Genomic DNA, 18,440 nt, shown 5'->3' with positions numbered 1-18,440 from the left:
AAATAATAACTTACTCTATTCATCAAAACAGCTCTTCTAATATCCCTAACTCCATCATAGACAAGACGAGATGCATCGATAAATTCATTTTCATCAACTTCTTTTGAGGGATTAGAGCTTAAAGCCTCCACTGCCACTTCAACGCGTGAAGCAAAGTTAGGCATTACTATAAAAATTAAATAATCCTATTATTTAATTTCTAACAGATGAATGAATTATTAATATTTACAAGATTTTTTTTCTACATAAAATTAGACCTTCTATAAAATCTGATTGCAATTTTTTATATGAAATTATAGTTTGTATGTCAGAATCAGTGCTTAGTATAGATTACAGAATCTTACAAGTACTACTGGTAGTAAGTTACTAAGAAACTGATATTATTTTGATATCCAATGGTTAAATATTAAAATCCTAAGTCACAATTAAATTATATGATCTTGATAGCTCATGAAATTTTCACCAGTTATAAGTTTATTTTAAAGGATTTATTGCAATGAACGAAGTTTACCATTTTCTAGTTTAAAATAATTTTTCTCCTTAAAGCGTTTCATCCCTTTTGATTGATAACAAGATAATTGTTACAAACAGATTAAGTATAAATTAAGAATTCTATACTAAGAACAAAATTAAGGATATGATTTAATAACCAAATACAGAACTAACTTAAAATACTCTTGAACTTCAAAAATAATTTTCTTTCACATTTCTAAAAAAATTTATAAATTTACCATGGTTATATCAAAAAAACTTTTTTGAAAATCTTAAAGTGTCAAAATATTTTAAGATCAATTCAAGTTTTGTATTCCCCCGAGCATTTCAAGTATTTAAAAATTTATTACAATCCAAATTTTTAATTTGTATTATTTCCTTGGTTTTTGGAGAGAAAAAAAGAAAGAGGGAGATGTGAAGTATTTTAATAATAGTAGTGCTTTTTTTCTTTTTAGGGAAGGAGGGTAGTAATTAATCAATTCAATATTAAAATCTCAATTCTCATCTCAAATACCTTCTATATCAAAGGAATGTGTTTCTTATCTTACTGTTAGATGTGTGATGATATTAACTTTAAAAATTCAATAAAATAGTAAAATGATGTTCATTGTAACTAACATTCCCTGTCTGAATTTCTTCAAGCTTTCTGTGACAAATTTCCCTAGCGTTAATATTTTTAAGGTACTTTTAATTCTAACAATTACTAATTTAAAGTAACAGAAACGTTGTGTTTACAGAAAAAAGTACAGAATAAAAATTTTTTAGTTGTAAAAGTAATATTTTTTAATTCTAATATTATAAGTGCTTTCTTGCATTTTGTAGGCAGAAAAATGCACTAATTATGTCATCTTTCGAATTTTGTATATCATTGCAAGAATTTGAATTCATAAATAAATTAAACGATAATAAATTGAAATTCGTACATAAATTTTAAAAAATCAAAATCCATGCAGTACTTCAAAATAAAGATCGATGACGGAATCACATGAATAAGACTTTATAAAAAAGAGATACTTAAATAAGTGTGTGTAAAACACGTTCTTTAAAGAAAAAGAAAAAATGAAAGAAAGAACATAATTTCTAGAGCGAACTATTTTTTAAGCTTTCGCGATTTCTGAATTTTTTTATTTTATATTATCAATTTGAAATTCTAGCCAGTCATTACGGACTTTTTTTTCAAATCCCAAAAGAGAAAAGAAAAAAAAAAATCACATTTTTTCTTTCCTTTTTAATGCGCAAAAAAGACATCCTTAAAAAAAAAAAAAAATTTCTCCAAAAATTATGCAGAGAGGAAAACTAAAATCCCCCCCCCACCAAATGAAAAGTCTTTCCACAAAAACTTTGCAACGTTCTGTGACAACGTCGCTATGTCGCTGCAATCCTGCCAGGGCGAATTCCGCCATGAAAATTCAGTCAAACCTCTTCAATTTTCATTCATCCTAATTAAACAGTAGTTTCTAATGAATTTTCTTCTGTTGACTGTACAATGAATTGGACACCTTTCAATAGATGGTTGACTCATATTAATTTCAAACAAACAAAAACAAAATTAAGATTACATGTAAAAATTTCCAAAATTCACTTCTTTTGAGAATGGTATTAGACAATATCATTCAAATTAAACTAATGGTACTGCATTAGTCATAGACTAATAGGAATATGCAGCTCTCTAAAAACTGCCAGGGTCATTTATTAAGCTTGTTGTAGTAAACCTTTTAGGCACATTGCAAAGTGATGTCATCAATTAAGAAAGAACCAGATTTTTCAATTACCTTCAGACTTAAATATCTGGATATTAATACTTAACTTTTCTAAAAAATAAATAAATAAATTGTGAGAAATAGTTTTAAACATATCTTTTTCTATAACCTTTATAATACAAAAAAATTTATTTTTCTTACGTCAAAATAGAAAGGATTTACAGAGTCCTTTTACCCATTATATATTTATATTTTTGTGAGGAAACAATTGCACTAAAATCAAAAATCTGTAAAGATTGGATTAAGAACTATAAAGCAATCCTATTATTTTAATATCTTGATTATATTTATTCAAATTTTAAAACTGTATAAATATTTAACACCTGGAAAAATTTTTTCTTACAAGACATTGCCTTTCTTAACTTAAAAAAGAATTTTTTTTTAATGCAATGATTTATTATATTCATGTAGAAGAAAAATAAAAAATTATAGTACTACAAAATATTATTTGATAATATTGCATCTTTTCTTTCAATTTTTTCAAAGTTATGATTTTAAGAATTAAAGACAAATAATTATGACATAAGGGATAAAGCAAAGATTTTCAGATAGAATTTTTAACTCTTTTTTGTGCATATTTAAACAGATATCTCTAACAAATATTCTCTTAGCGAAATCATGAAGAAAAATAAAAATAACTTACCTTGATCCCTAAGAACTGCTACAGCTTTTAAAACACCTTCTGTATAGATGCCAGGTTCATAATTATCCATTTCAGCTGCAACAACATTGCAAACTCGAGCAGATCGTCCACGGATGGCCCCGGCAGTTCTGTCTAATGTATCAGCATCACCCTCTTGTAGAGCAAGAACACATTTATTCACATCTTCCAGAATGTGGTTCTCTATAAAATGAAATCATTCGTAAATACGATAATATACTAAGGAAAAAGCTTTACTTATAAAGTATACATCAATCATGAAAATCATGCATACAATGATTAAAATCGGAAAATAACTCAAAGCACTTTACGATATGATTAACTTTTTTGCTAAGGATGCAACTCCAAAAAATTCAAAAATCTGACTACAATAACAATTTTATAACTATCTTTATTATAATGCAGATTTTTTTACTGATATACAGTTTTTTAGAGTGGAGATAAAAAAATAACTTTCTTCCCTTTTTGCAGAAATCAAGTGTTAAAAATGACTAATCAATGCATAATAAATAAATAAAATTCAAATGAATGAATTTTATTAAAATGTTTCATAAAGATTTAAATATAATTTACACTTCAAACAACTAAATTAAATATTTTACATGAAAAGAATTTACAAAAGTAAAAATTAAGAAATTATTAAAATTTTTTTCCTTCCTTTATAAATTCTCAAATTTTTGGGCTTCTCAAATTAAGTTAGTAGAAATGTTCAATTATTATCAACGCTTAATGTCTTAACTTACCTAAACCTCTAAGATGTTAAGTGTTAAGACTAAAACAGCAAAATTTTAATACAATTTTTGTCAACTATTCCATTTCTCAACAAAAAATACAATAACAGAGTTGCTACTCAAATAGAAGAATAAAATTCTCTGTTTATTACCAGACCTTCAAGATATATTAAAAAAAATTCAAATATAATGATACAGTATGCACAGGCAGCACCATGAACTACAAAAAATTAATATTTGCCACTTATAAATTCTGATTTATTTTAATTAATGCCAAAAGGGAATTCCTGCGCAGGAAATGTTGATACAAATATCTCATACTCATCGCTTGTGAAATTTAACCCCCTGACTAATGCAGATTTTGGTTAAAAAAAAATAAATAAAAAACCCTCAGTTTTCAGACAATTCCTAAATTTCCTGATTTTTTTGAAGTAGCAAAGAAACTCTAATAATTATGTGTGGGTTTGTCTTCATTTTATTTCAATGCAACATCCAGATATAGGTAATTAAATGCAAAATATTACATAAAATAAAAAAATTGTATGGTTAAATTTTCAAGATAGGGCCCATAAACTGCTGAATAAACTTTGCTTTTTCAGATGCAGGCATTAAACAGCTGATCAGGTCTAAAATAGTTTTTTATTTACTGATCTAAATACTTTTTTTAGAATAATTTCAGTTTAAATGTATCAAAACCTCAAAGACTTGTCAGTTTAATACACAAAAAATGTCCTTATAAAAGGTGGATTTACCTACAACATATCACATAATTCTTGTGCCTACAAACTTATACTGCATAGTAGCAGAAATAATAAAAACTACTCTGGTCATTGATAATAAATATCTTTAGAATTTTAAAATTTTTACTTGGACATACAAACTGAAGCATTATTTAATATTTAAGTAGGAAAATGAAATACAAAACGTTTGAACAGTTAGCAGTTTAAAAATGAATGTAATTGATATAACATAACATAATAAAATTTTCTTACAAATTTATACATACACAAATGTATTTCTGAACACTTTTATTATGAAAAAAATGAATTTAAAAATAAAAAATATTTTTCTTTTTGCAATTAGAATTTAAAAAAAGTTAAAACTTAAACATTACCTGAAACTGCTAAGAAGTCATCGATTGTGGTGATGTCATCCACAGCTTCAGTAAGAATTCGAACTTGATTTTCCCAAGCTTCTTTAAAAGCATCCATATTTTCTTGGGCCACTTTTGAACGTGGACGAGCAGCCAATATACGAGCTGCATTAATTACCTAGTAGAAATTAATGATAATTATAATAACAAATTTATCAAAGTCAAGAAAAAAAAGAGAAAGAGGTATCAACAGCTTTATTGGAAAGATTTCGATACATAAAATAATAATAAAGTTATTTTCGCTACTCATGTAAACAATTTTAGAATATTGTATAACAGAATTTTAGCATTTTAAAAGATTTCAAACAGAGCTAATAATATGTATTGTTTAAAACATAGATAATAGCATAATTATTCATTGGAGGGAAAAAACTAAAGTTTTGATCATAATGAAAAGGTACTCATATGGAAATTGTAAACATTTAAGAGTTAAGTGACAAATAGAGTTATTTTTTTTTGGGGGGGGGGAAACATAATAGCATAATGCGAATTCAATAAAATTTCCTAAATTAAAATTTCAATGGGATATGTGACTAAATTTCAAAGAGATAAGCCATAGATTTTCAATGCAACATGATACTAAAACATTTTCCGTAAAACAATCAAATTATTCATTGCACTGAAAGTAAATTTACATTTCAAATTTCCCATATCATATGCTTAAGAAAGTGCTATTTATTTAACTTAATTTTCATGCAGATTCCAAATAGCTAATTGAGAACATTTTTATATCTTATTTATATGATCTTTCACTTACATTTCAGCTATTCATTTTGAACAATTATTTATTCCTAATCCTGAATGCCTCATTGTTAAAAATATTTAAATTAATATTTATAGCAAACAATTAAGTTTCGAATGTTTATCTGTATATATCGTAAATGCATTTCAATTGTCGCTAAAATATTGAGCAATATTTCAATAGAAAAATAGATTTTTAAATTACTGATTTAGATAAACTTATCTGATACTATTTCTTATAAAAGAAACAAATATTAATTCATACCTGAGGACAGAGATTACTAATTTGAGCAGCAGCAAAGCGGACCATCTTAACTCCATCTTCGTTGTTAGACATTGAACATGCCAAATTAGCAACCTAAATAATGTACATATTTAAATATTATAGATTACCCAAAAAAACATAATTATAAATTATTGTGGCAAACATTCAAATATATTTCATTAAATTTTCAACAGCAAAATTACTCTGCAGCAAATAATTTAAAAATTTTATAAAAAAAAAAGTTAACTATATAAAATTATAATATTACTTAAAATAATGCAGTAAAATATTCTGGTGAATGGTTATGTAAAACTATTACTCACTTCCACAAGTTTATTTGCATGTTCTGTGAATACTTGAGAGTATTGTTCAACTTCTCTCTCATTTCCATTTTTAGCAGCTTCTATCAAAACCAAAAGTGGGACGTTTGTTTCGAGGAAAGAGTCTGAAACATGATCAACAACTGCTTTGCGTAATTGGCGTCGTAAATCCTTAGTTTTACGAGTCATATGATCAATAGCTTTATCTAAAGGATCAGACATATCTTTTCTGCCAGCCTAGAAAAATAATGAAAATTAAAATATAATGATTTGAAAAATTGCTGTTTAATAACAATGTTATTAAAAAGCAAAAACATTGTTTTAAGCGTGTATAATATTCAATTGTTAAAATATACAACATTGAATTTTGCAAAAAAATTTAATTTTATATAATTACACCCCTTTTTTTATTAACACCCTTATTCATCTTTTTTTAAACGTTTATCTCAAATTTTACAATGGAAACATTCTATTATTGAAGCTAATTTGACCTGCATTGCATATTCAAATTCACATAAAATAGCTAAATATTTTGTACATTTTAATTAATTTATTAATTCAGTGTATCAAAAACATTAATGTATAGCACCATAGATCTAAGCACTTTGTGAGCTCACTTATAGGATGTTATGTACTAACTGTGAGATGTAAATTGATATTCTTTTATCAAACAATTTTCAGAAATTTTTCTCTCTCTCCATACATATTATAAACTCAGGGTTGTGTAATAAAAAGGAATGAATTTCTTAACATTTTCAGGATACTTACTTGACACTAAAAATTTATCACAATACTTCAGATAGATTTTTTTTATTCTTGTTTATTTGAACACTTGAAAGTTATCAGACAAGGAAAAAAATAGGCAAAAAAAAAAGTTTAATTTAAATCATCAGGCTGTATTAACATGATCTAGTATTATTTAGTAGAACTTTTTAGAAATTTATAGCTTACTTTTCATGAGAATGATCCACATATAACATCGATGACCTGATTTTCCTTTCTAAAAAAATATTTACTTTTCTTCATTTTATTAGTTCATTTTTTACACGAAACAAAAACAACAGCTAACATCTTATGTCTTTTTACAATAATTGCCAAATTACACCACTAATTTTTTTTGGAGCCTTTCAAATCTCAACTTATTTTTCATTAACAATTTGTTCTAGGTCTAAAAATTTCATTTTTTTTTTCTTCAAGTAGATTCAGATTCAAGAATACAAATTTTGTTTACACAAGCAGACGTTGAAATTCAGACAATCCCATTCCTTTATTGGGAAGAAAATATCAATTGGAGAATGAAATTCAGTTCACTGATCTTTTCTCACGAGTGATTTCAGTTCTCCTTGAAGAGCGTCTCCCATGGTATTAAAAAAAAAAATGTATCAATTGTTGAAATTGGATCAGATTATAAAACAATAAATAAAGTGTAGAAAAGAAATAAAAAAAAGAAAATAATTTGAAACCTACATTCTTCATATACTCTGACAACAAATCTTGCAAAGCTTGACGCACTGCATTACATTCACCGACAATTCGTTCTCTATGTTCATCTCTAGTACATGATGAATCTGCCATCAATGCAGCACCACTTATGATACTTTCAAGTCTTTCTTCCAAAGCAGGGCGTGTACGAACTTCGTTGTAAATCAAGGGATCCATAAGGATTCGTTCCTAAAACATCAAATAATGACTGGATTTTAGGTAAAGATATTTGGGACTGAATAAAAAATGAACATGAAACAATTCTTAGCTACATTAAATTTTTTTTAAAGTGAGTAAGTTTAATAGATTTAAGAATTTTTTAAAAATTTTTACAATTTATACAAACACGGAAACAGAAATTAATATGTCGTAGCATAAATGTATATAATGGGAGTTCGGGAAACATGTTTAAAGTTAATAAGAGAGCGATTTGCTTATTAATAAATATTCAATTATAAGAAAGGGAAGAAAATATCAATAACTTTTGCAATGATTTAAAAGTTACTCATTGTTAATGATGTAACAGGATTATACGAGTGCATATGCATGTCGGGTGCAGACATTCTTAAGTTTTTGCAGAATCTTTCTTAAAATCAATTTATTTGGAAAAATATTAAATATATGTATATAATGTAGAAAAATGGGGGAAAAACATTTAAATAAAGAGAGAAATATAAACAAAGAGAAAACATTGAAGTTTTGAAACAAAATGGAAAACTTTTCAATTTTTGTATTTTCATACCTGCCAACTCTTCCAGATTTTCCGGAAGATTTTATTTTCATATTTAAAGTGGTAGCAATACTCAGGTTATTCCAATTAACTTTTTGAATTATAATGATAATTATAAATGAGTTTAATCACCACTACATATAAATAATTACAATAATTATATGAAAGCATAATAATCCTTGAGGAAGTGCATTTCAACGGGATCAAAATATAAATATATTTTTGAGTCGGATTGTTTTTCGTTTATTGTTTTACAACCACTCTGAAAATCCATTTTCGGAAAGAGTGAAAGTTGGCAGGTATGTATTTTTGGTAGTTTTAACAGGATGTTTTTGCTGACATGGGCATGTAATAAAAAATTAATGATTAATGTAATTATTTTTGTAAAAAATAAAAAAATAGAAATTTTTTTTTGAATTTTTATAAAACAAATTTTAAAATTTGTGGATTTCATAAGAAGTAAGTTTCAATATTCCTGAATATAGGTAAGTTTTGGATATTTGGTACGGGTAGGGCCACAAGTCGCAGATTAGTCACAGGCCCCATAGTACCTTAATCCAATGCTGGCTTTCACACACCAAAATTGCAGTTAAATAAATTTGCAGTGCGCATATACAAAGAAAACAATAAATAGAATAGAAATTGAAACTTTAGCTCAAATAGAATAATATATTTTTTAATGTCCTTACATCAAATTCATCTAAAGCTGCAGCTAATTCACCAGGACCATCATATGGAGGTTGTCCTAAAGCGCCACTAGTGGATTTACCTTGAGCAACGTCACTAATGGTATTAACAGCCTCACAGACTTGACGAAATATATAATCACGATTTTCTTTAGCAGCTGACAATTCAGGATGGCGTACATACACCTGAAAGAAATCATAAATAGACGATGTATAAATAAGGAAAAAATAATAAAAAAAAGTAATAATAAATAAAATTTGACATGTTTTTAATAAATACTTTTTTAAAATTAACTCCATTATAACAACTGCTACATGAAGTCTTGTTTGCTTAGACTGAATGTTATTTTAATACCCATTAGAGTCTCCAAACTGAACCGTTTATAGTGATCAAAATTCTGTTTCATCTTTTTTTTTTAAAAAAATCTAAGAAAATCACTCTAAAAATAGCTGAGACATTTTTGCACTTTGAAAACTAGCATTTCTTCATTGAGATCAAGTCAATCGATAATAAAAGAATCTGAAGAAAAAAAAACTATTCAAACCACTATTTCTTTCGATTCAACCGCTCAAAAACACTAAACATCCTGAATTATCTATGAATGAAAGGAGAGTGACAGGATCACCTATTCTTTTTCTAGGAGGTCCTGAGCATAATCTAAGGTAAAAAAAGTTTCTGATGTATTGATTACTTACCATTCTTAAGAATTTGAAGTGCATATTGCACTGTCATTTAGAAATCAGTTCAATCAAATAATCAGTTATCAATTTTTGCATAAACATTACCATTCAAAATTTCTTTTTAAGCAATTCAATATAGTCATCAATCCTATTTTTCTGGTTTGAAAATTGTATTCACTTTTTTTGTGAAGTGTTGTAAGAGGTGGTTTACTTTGGAGTTAAACCACCAAAATATAACACTTGATATTATTTATGCTTAGTTCTCTGGACATATGTTATTTAACGAAAATGGCTATAACCAGTGTAAAGGTATATGCTTATAATGGAAATTGAAAACTTCAAAGGAATTGTATAAAAAAATAACAGCAAAACCACATTGTTTACAATAATTAAAAATCATAATGTAATTCTACAGGCAGAAGAACAAAGTGTTTCAATTTCATGACATTGTTATCGTCAAATTACTAAATTTCAAAATCTAAAAAAGCACTGAATGATTGGCTAAAGTTTATGCGCAATATTAAAATATGTCCTTTTTAAACATATAAATGTATTTTTAACTCCTTTAATGGTACAAGTACAAGTATTAATATTAAACAATACTTGTACTATACTAAATATTACTTGAACTTCACTGACAAAAAAAATCCTAATACATTCTAGGGATGTAACGAATGGTGATTTGGCTAAAATTTGATAGGATAATAAATATTCGGCCCCAAAAAAAAACCCAGCCGGATGCCGAACAGTCGACGGCCAAATAGTAGCACGATTTGCTTTAAAAAATCATTAATTCATATTAAAAGATTTATATATACAGTCAGTCACAAAAATCTATATACACTGATCAAAATAAAGGTTTCTCAAAAAGCAATTAAATTTCAACTTTAAAAATCACACTCCTTCCGTTTTCTCTAAACAATTTGTTTTCCATAATAAAAATATTCAGAAATAATAATTTCTAGGTAATTTTGTGATTTGTATAGTAATTATCAAGTCGCAAAAGTCTGCATACACCTGATTGGCGGACGGGAAAAAATTTGCATACGAAGTTATTTTGGAAGATTGTCTTAGTTTGAGGTTACATGTTTCGTTATCTATTCTAATCTTCATTTCCCGAGATTTTTTGACATTGTAACTTCAACAAGGAAACATCTTTAGATAGTAAGAATGAAATGTGAAAAGAAATCTTATGCAGAAAATGCAAAAATTGTAAAAAAAAGTCGGACAGCTGTTCAAACAATCTACAGAAATTATGTTATGCTTGGAAATGTGCTCAACAAATATCGATGTGGTCGACCAAAGAAGCTCAATGATCGTGATGCAAGATCCATAGTAAGAAAAGTGAAGAAAAATCCGAAAATTAGTGAATCAAATTGCAACAGTTAGTGGAAGGAAAGTGCATCCAGAAACTGTTCCTAGAATTCTTCGATCAGCCGACTACAATGGTAGAGTTTCTAGACGAAAGCCGTTCATTTCATCTACTAGCAAACAAAAGAGACTTGATTTTGCTTCTGCACATATTGACCAAGATTTCAATTTTTGGAAAACAGTTGTTTTTACAGACGAGAGTAAGTTCAACATGTTCGGGAGTGATGACCGCAGTAAAATCTAGAGGGGAAAAAAAAAACACAGAAATGAATCCCGAGAATTTGACTCCTACTGTGAAACACGGTGGAGGCAGTGTTATAGTTTGGGGAGCAAGGGCGGCAGCTGGAGTTGGCAATTTAGTGTTTATCGATGGCATAATGAATTGATTTGAATACCTGAAGATTTTGCAAGACAATCTACTTCCATCGGTTCGAAAATTGGGACTTGGGAACAACTTTGTCTTCCAACAAGACGACCCAAAACATACAGCTAAGATTGTTAAGGAATGGCTACTCTATAAAACGCCTAAACAGCTCCATTCGCCGCCACAGTCCCCAGACCTTAGTCCCATCGAGCACCTTTGGGAGGAAGTTCATAGGAGAGTTCGGGAGCAATCGGTAACAAGCAAGGAAACCCTAAAGAAGGCAATAGAGCTTGCATGGTCTCAAATTACACCTGAGACTACAAAAAATCTGGTTATGTCAATGCCAAACCGATTTCAGGCAGTTGTTACTTCAAAGGGAGGTCCTACAAAGTATTAATGTTACATTTTTTGGCATTTAATTCTGAAAGTTTGTATTGTTCTGTCTCTGTATGTAGACTTTTGTGACTATATAATTTAATATGTTGTTAATTTTTGTTATATTTTAACGAATTTGTTCATAATTTTTTTTTTGTTAGATATGAGTTATTATCCAAGATGTTAACGAAAATAAAGTTGTATATTCAAAAGTATGAGTAAAGTGCTAGATCTGCGAATATTAGCGGGTGTATGTAGACTTTTGTGACTGACTGTACATATAAAAGTGTAAATTGTTTTATATAAAAATAAGTTTAGTCATTATTGAAAAATAATCAAAACTTAGCTATGTTATTGGTAGCTGGTATGAGGTAAAGGAAAACAAAATATAATAAAAATATTTAAGATAAATTAAAAACTGAGTAACCATCATTAAAAAAAAACTAAAGTGGTAAAGTTGAAAAAAAAAAGAAAAAGCTAAATATAAAAAAATATTTTCTTAAAACAAAACTTTAATGCTAAAAATAAAAAATAATTCGCAAAACGTTGTACGAGATATAATCTATAAAAATACAATGCTATCCTAAAAACGTCCATAAAAAGATTATATACAAAAGCAAAACAGAAAAAATAAAAATCAGTCCTGATTTTTGAAAGAAAATTTTGAAAAAGCTGAAGAACCCAGTTTTTCAATTACCGTATTTTCTAAAATTGAGAAGAATAAAGTCTAATAGACACCTTCTTAATTGCCACATCATAATAAGAAACTTTATAAAAATAAATATTTTAAAAAAAGAAAGAGCTAGATAGAAACCAAAACAAAAATCGTTCTTAATTTTTGAACAAAAAAAAATTAACATTGAAAGCTCAATTTAACTTTTTCATACTGCCATATTTTTTGATAAAACATGACCATAAAAATAACTTTCCCAGAGTTTATACTCAAAAAGTAGAAATCCCCCCCCCCCAACATTTTTGGTGCGTAAGAACCATTAGAAATGCTCTTTGAAAAATGCTGCCATAATAAAAACGCTGATAAAAAAAGGCAAAGGAGAAACAAATTTTTTTAAACCCAAATCTGAAATGTAACTTTAACGTTGAAAACCACAACTTTCACGATAACCTGTTATCTGTCTTTCCATACAAGAAAAAAGTGGCAAAGTCTATAAGAAACGCTCTGTCACAATTCTATGCTATAATTAGAGCAGAAAAACAGCAAAAACAAAACAAACTCAAATAAGTTCTCAATTCTTGAAAAAAAAATGACAAAATAGACCCGCTTAAATATAATTAAAAAAAAAAAACAGCAGTACATAACTTGTGGTTCAGTATAAAGTAATTCAGTTTCAATTTCTCTAAGCTTTGCTTTTCTACATATCTTTCAGAACATAAACTAACGAGTTTTAGAATTTAACAAATATGTGTAAAAACTATTTCTAATAATGTCTTGTAAAAACAGGATTTTAAATTATTCTTTATTAAATCTATTCAAATTCCATAAAAAAAATTAAAAAAACCTTCGCTGAAAAATATTTTTCTAATAAATATTTTGTCGAATATTTGACCGAATATCTCGCCAACCGAATATTCAGCATAAGGACTGAGTACCGAATAGTGGTTGAATAATTGTTACATCCCTAATTCATTCATTAAGTTTCTTAATTTTATTTAAAGAATAGCATGTTTTTGCAAAAGTATGCTCAGTATTTATGAAATATAAATAAATATTTAAAATTAATTTAATGTACTCATGATATAGTGACATCATGTTAAAACTTACATTTTCGTTTGGACTACAGTGGTATTACAGCAAACGTCAACTGTGCTAAACGTAACAAAAATCAGTGATGACTTAAGTATAATGATTTTAAAAAATCATATCAGAAAATCTGTATACGGGAAATTTATTTTTAACTAAAATTTCCTAAATTATTAATCAATGAACTATAAATTAAATATAAGTTTATTGTGTCCTTTATAATTCTAAAATAAATACATAGAAAAAAATATTTCTCTCGTCAAAGTTTTTTACTTACTTTAGAAGCAGTTAAGAGCATCATACTGTTCTTTTTTAATACAGCCCTGGCTGCAGCAAGATCATCTCTTAATCTTGGATCTTTCAGTTCCTAGTAAAGTAATTCCACCTCTTAGTTTTTTAAATATTTTATTAAATGCCTATAAAAAAAGAAACTCTTAAAATAAAAGATTGAATATATAAATGGCTTTACTCACAGCTTGTCGTTTAGCTGCTTGTTGAATAAGTTCAGCAGTGTTTTTACCAAAGTCTTGAAATGACTTCATAAGCTCAGGTTGACTCGATGCATTTTTTACCTTGTCTAAATCATCTTCAACCTGAAAATTGAAAGAGAAACACTATGTCATATATAATTGTATAAAGATCACTATATGTATATTCCTAATTTATATATGTATATTCCAATACGTATATTTCTAATTTTTACTAGAGAGGTACTGGGTTGAAAAACTTTGCTAGGCCCAGGTACCAGGTGAAAATGTAATCTTTTACTTAGCTGGCTCCAGGTTCTAGGTCAAATATGGATTAATTACTAGGCTAGATATAACATTTATGCAAAACAATACAAAGATCGTATGATTATCTTTTGAACAAATATTTTACAAGATATATTTCTAATGACATTTATTGTGCACCCATAAATAAAAACATGTGCTTTTAGTTATGGATTTTTTAAACTAAATTTTAAAAAGATGTTCTAAAAGGAATTTGAGACTACAATTCAAATGTAGAATGATTAAAGTTAAACTTTGCCATGAAGTGGAGATGACTAATAATAGATAATTTTTTATTTGATTTAATTAAATTTTAATTACCATTTATAAATATAGCTTCTGTTAAACTTAGGATGTTTTAAAAATATTTTAATAAAATGTCAGTATATTGATTGAAAAATATTTTAAATATCATCCGATCAACCCTTAGTACAATTTCCTACCCTTGGTACAATACTCTACCCTAAGTACAATACTCGGCAATAAATTTTACCTTATTATAAATTTTGAACAGAAGATTCATACAGTGGTTATGGTTATCCTTAATGCTATGATTCCATCTTGTATTTTAGTAATTTTGAATCTCCATAAGTAACCAATCAATCATAAATCAAGCAACAAACAAGAGGCGAATATGCTTTTTCAGTGAAACTAAAACCTATTTGCCTTACTCGGAGGAAAAAAACACGAAGACCTCCCATGTTTACCCCAACAATAAGAGAACTTTAAACAGACTGGTTGTATATTGAAATTATTGAACCAATGGGTAAGAAAATTACTTTCAAATAAAAAAATATAGCTTAAATTTACCAATGGCAAATTTTATTCATACATGCTTAGCTTCAATATGTTAAATAACTTATACTGAAAATGTTTTTAAAAAAAATTTCTATGATTTTTTTTGATTAATTCTGTAAAAATAAAAAGGCTTTTGGTTTTAAAATAAAAATTACTTTCAAAAGATTTATTAACCAATTTTTGTTAAAAGAATTCTGTTTTCAAATTACTTTTATTTACTAGGAAATTAATCTCTAACAATGTTTTAATTAATAATAGCTTTAAAATAATTAATGTGTTATTTGTACAAAAACATCTATGTTCTGTTTGTAATTATTATCTAGTTTATATTACAAAATGCTACGCCTACAAAAGAAATAAAAACATTGCATTTATTCATTTACTGAAAACAAATTTTGTATGAGAGTACTGCATAGTATATATTATATTCTTAACAGTAATTTTTGAATTTTAATTACTATGCTTTGATAAACTTTACATAAATATCAAGGTAATTCCTAATTTCGCATTTTATATATTTTACTATCATATCAATTTAATTAAAATGGTTTTCATCATTAGATTTGTGAATTTGTAGATCTTTCTCCTAAGTGAACAAATTTCTCTGTCCTAAAGAAGTCCACATTAATAAAGTTTTCCAAAATAAATATTTTTAGTTGTAAAATATATCATGTCTAAACCAGTTATTTTTAGCATGATTGTTAAACTGATGGAAGGCATGAATATACAACACTATAATTATTTACATGAATAATTCTGATGTTACTATAAAAATCTGTATGTACTTTTATTTGTGTGTGTATTTATATTTAAAATAAATAACCATCATAATTTAAAACTATAATATACAATCTCAACAAATTTAAAAGTTAAAAAATCCCCTACCTCTTTTTACACCAATAGACAAAAGCCTCAAGGTTTTCAATGTTATTAAAGTTCATATAAAAAATATGATTAAATTTAGGTTCTGGTTATAAATTCTGAACCACCTATCCTCAGGCTTAGTCAACCCAAATAATATTTGATAGCAACTTTTAAAAAAAAAAATGATTTTCAATAGGTATTCATTTTATTTTTTTTTAAAATGATTTTTGCATTTTAGAAAAGTTTTTTTAAGCATATATTCAATTTTTTGGTAAAAATTTTATTTTTTGATTGAACTATAAAACCAATTCATATATTATTTTCAAGATTACATAATGGTTTGTAGAGCATAAATATTTTTTCCTTCAAATGTAATGTCCCTTCTTCACAATGTAATTATTTTTGGGTAATTTAAATAATTTCGTTAACTTTATTTATGTTGTATAATTGCCCATAAAATTTTAGTTATACTAGTTAACTATGTAACATAACTTTCAAATATTATGACTGTTAAATGCTGAATAGAGTTTCTAAGATTCTCATTATTCAACTAAATCAAATACTGTGTTAATGAACAAAAATTTCCTATTCAGTTTACATGACAAATTTCCTCAACATAAATTAAAAACAAATAACTCTAAAAAAATATAAAAAAATTTCTAATTCAAACTTACAGATCTCAAAGATTTTAAAAGTCTATGAACATCCACCATGTCAGCTAATATCAATAAACGTGTAACTGCACAAAGGAGATTTCTGGCAGCTCTCACCATGGTACCTCGTTTTACAGAAGAACAAGGATCTTCAGCAAACTCTCTCGAAGCTTTGCTCATTATTTCGCCAGTTTTTTTCACTTCATCTACAGCTAGCAACATTTCTGGTTGAATATCAGGATTTTCATGAGCAATTTCTTCACCTTTAGTTATAAAATTCTCAGTAGCTTTTTCTACAGCTGCAACAAGTATATGAGCTCTCTTAGACCGTCCTTTCTTTTTCTTCGACGGGCCTTTTGTATTTACAAGAGTAGTAACCTTTAAAACAAAAACATTTAAACTAGAAAATTAAACTCAAAGCTCTAAAAAGATTTAAAATCTGAAAGATATTCAAGATCTAAAAACTAATTGAAGACACAGTTAGCAGAAATCACAAGGCAAAGATTGACAAGTTTTAACAATTTTAACCATAGACAAAACCATCATGTAAAAAAAATTAAAATAAATTTAAAAAAATTGCATTATTGTAATGGTATAAATATAATTCTTATTTTAGAAGACCCATTGCAAATGGTATTGAAGGCCAAATATTAATTTACTACGTATCTTATACAATTTAAAAAAGCTTGAAAAGAAAATGTTTAGGAGGGAAAAACACTTGCTGAATAAATATACTTTAAATTAAAATTACCATACGATAACAAAAAATTTGCTTGCGCCTCTATAAAAAGGAAATTTCTTTATAGAAGGCATTTCGATAATAGAAAAGAACTTTAAACATATCCAATTACTTATGACATCATCCAAAATAAACTATTAAAAGTGCACTTCTTCAAAATGTTTTGCTTATTTTAATATTCTAAAATTTGTGCCTTGAAAAACAACAGTGCTTTTGAAACATCATTAGATCTGCTTTTATTTATTTATTTAAAATAATCAAGTTGTATAACTAATAGCCAAATTCTATACTTAATAAATGTAAAAATAAATTAAGGTTTTTTATTTATATACGAATTTTTTCCTTAAGGAAAACAAAACCAACTAACGATTTATTCGTTTAAAAGTGATACTGACTATCTAACAAATTATGAAACAAACAAGTATTAAATGAATTTTAAGAAAAATTTTAAAAAATACTATAAGTACTATTGTTAAATTATTAAAATGAGTCAAAACATTTATAATAAAAATATAAATTTTAATAAATTAAATTATAAATAATAATATAAATTTCTTCGAAGTACTAGCAATTAATACCCCTTAACAAGAAAATAAAATGTTTATAAAATTGATTCTATATTATCTAATAATGGACAAAAAAGTTCTAAACAAATAAGTAATTGCCTAAAAATATTATAAATGAATTAATTGAAATAAAAATTTAGTTATTTAATGGAAATGTATCTAGTTATTTTCTGAATCACATTAAATGGTTAAATTCAAGACTTTTGAAAATGTTAAAGATACATCAGAAAATTTGACTTCTGATGTTAAAATATGAAGCGGAACATAATCCAAAACGTAATACAATATTAAGTATAACTGGATTCTAAAAACTTATTTAATACTAATAATTCGCTTACTGCTCAAATAGTATATAATTTTATTGGACTATAAACCTTTTTAGTACATTATTTCTCCTTTGATATTAATTTATAAGATTGCTATTTTTTTTCTTTGCAACTAAAATCATAAAAAAAAAAAAACATTCTTAATTGCTTAAG

General features: G+C 26.7%; 1 protein-coding gene across 5 annotated transcripts in view; it reads right to left on the bottom strand.

The window, feature by feature from the left end:
• The window catches only part of LOC107439705 (catenin alpha), a 29,905-nt gene that overhangs the window by 9,518 nt on the left and 1,947 nt on the right, over window positions 1–18,440 (bottom strand). For all 5 annotated transcript variants that reach the window (XM_043055775.2, XM_043055770.2, XM_043055772.1 and 2 more), the window contains 10 exons: window positions 16,678–17,034; window positions 14,045–14,164; window positions 13,849–13,938; window positions 9,025–9,207; window positions 7,591–7,794; window positions 6,127–6,360; window positions 5,804–5,896; window positions 4,759–4,915; window positions 2,896–3,096; window positions 15–166 (listed from right to left, as the gene is read on the bottom strand). In XM_043055775.2, the coding sequence (XP_042911709.1) occupies window positions 15–166; window positions 2,896–3,096; window positions 4,759–4,915; window positions 5,804–5,896; window positions 6,127–6,360; window positions 7,591–7,794; window positions 9,025–9,207; window positions 13,849–13,938; window positions 14,045–14,164; window positions 16,678–17,034 (1,791 nt within the window). The remainder of the gene's footprint in view (window positions 1–14; window positions 167–2,895; window positions 3,097–4,758; window positions 4,916–5,803; window positions 5,897–6,126; window positions 6,361–7,590; window positions 7,795–9,024; window positions 9,208–13,848; window positions 13,939–14,044; window positions 14,165–16,677; window positions 17,035–18,440) is intronic.

The sequence above is a fragment of the Parasteatoda tepidariorum genome, chromosome 1 (genome assembly GCF_043381705.1).
Source record: "Parasteatoda tepidariorum isolate YZ-2023 chromosome 1, CAS_Ptep_4.0, whole genome shotgun sequence".
Lineage (NCBI taxonomy): Eukaryota > Metazoa > Arthropoda > Arachnida > Araneae > Theridiidae > Parasteatoda > Parasteatoda tepidariorum.
The sequence above is the reverse complement of the archived record's forward strand: the minus strand, read 5'-3'. Positions and strand labels throughout refer to the sequence as shown.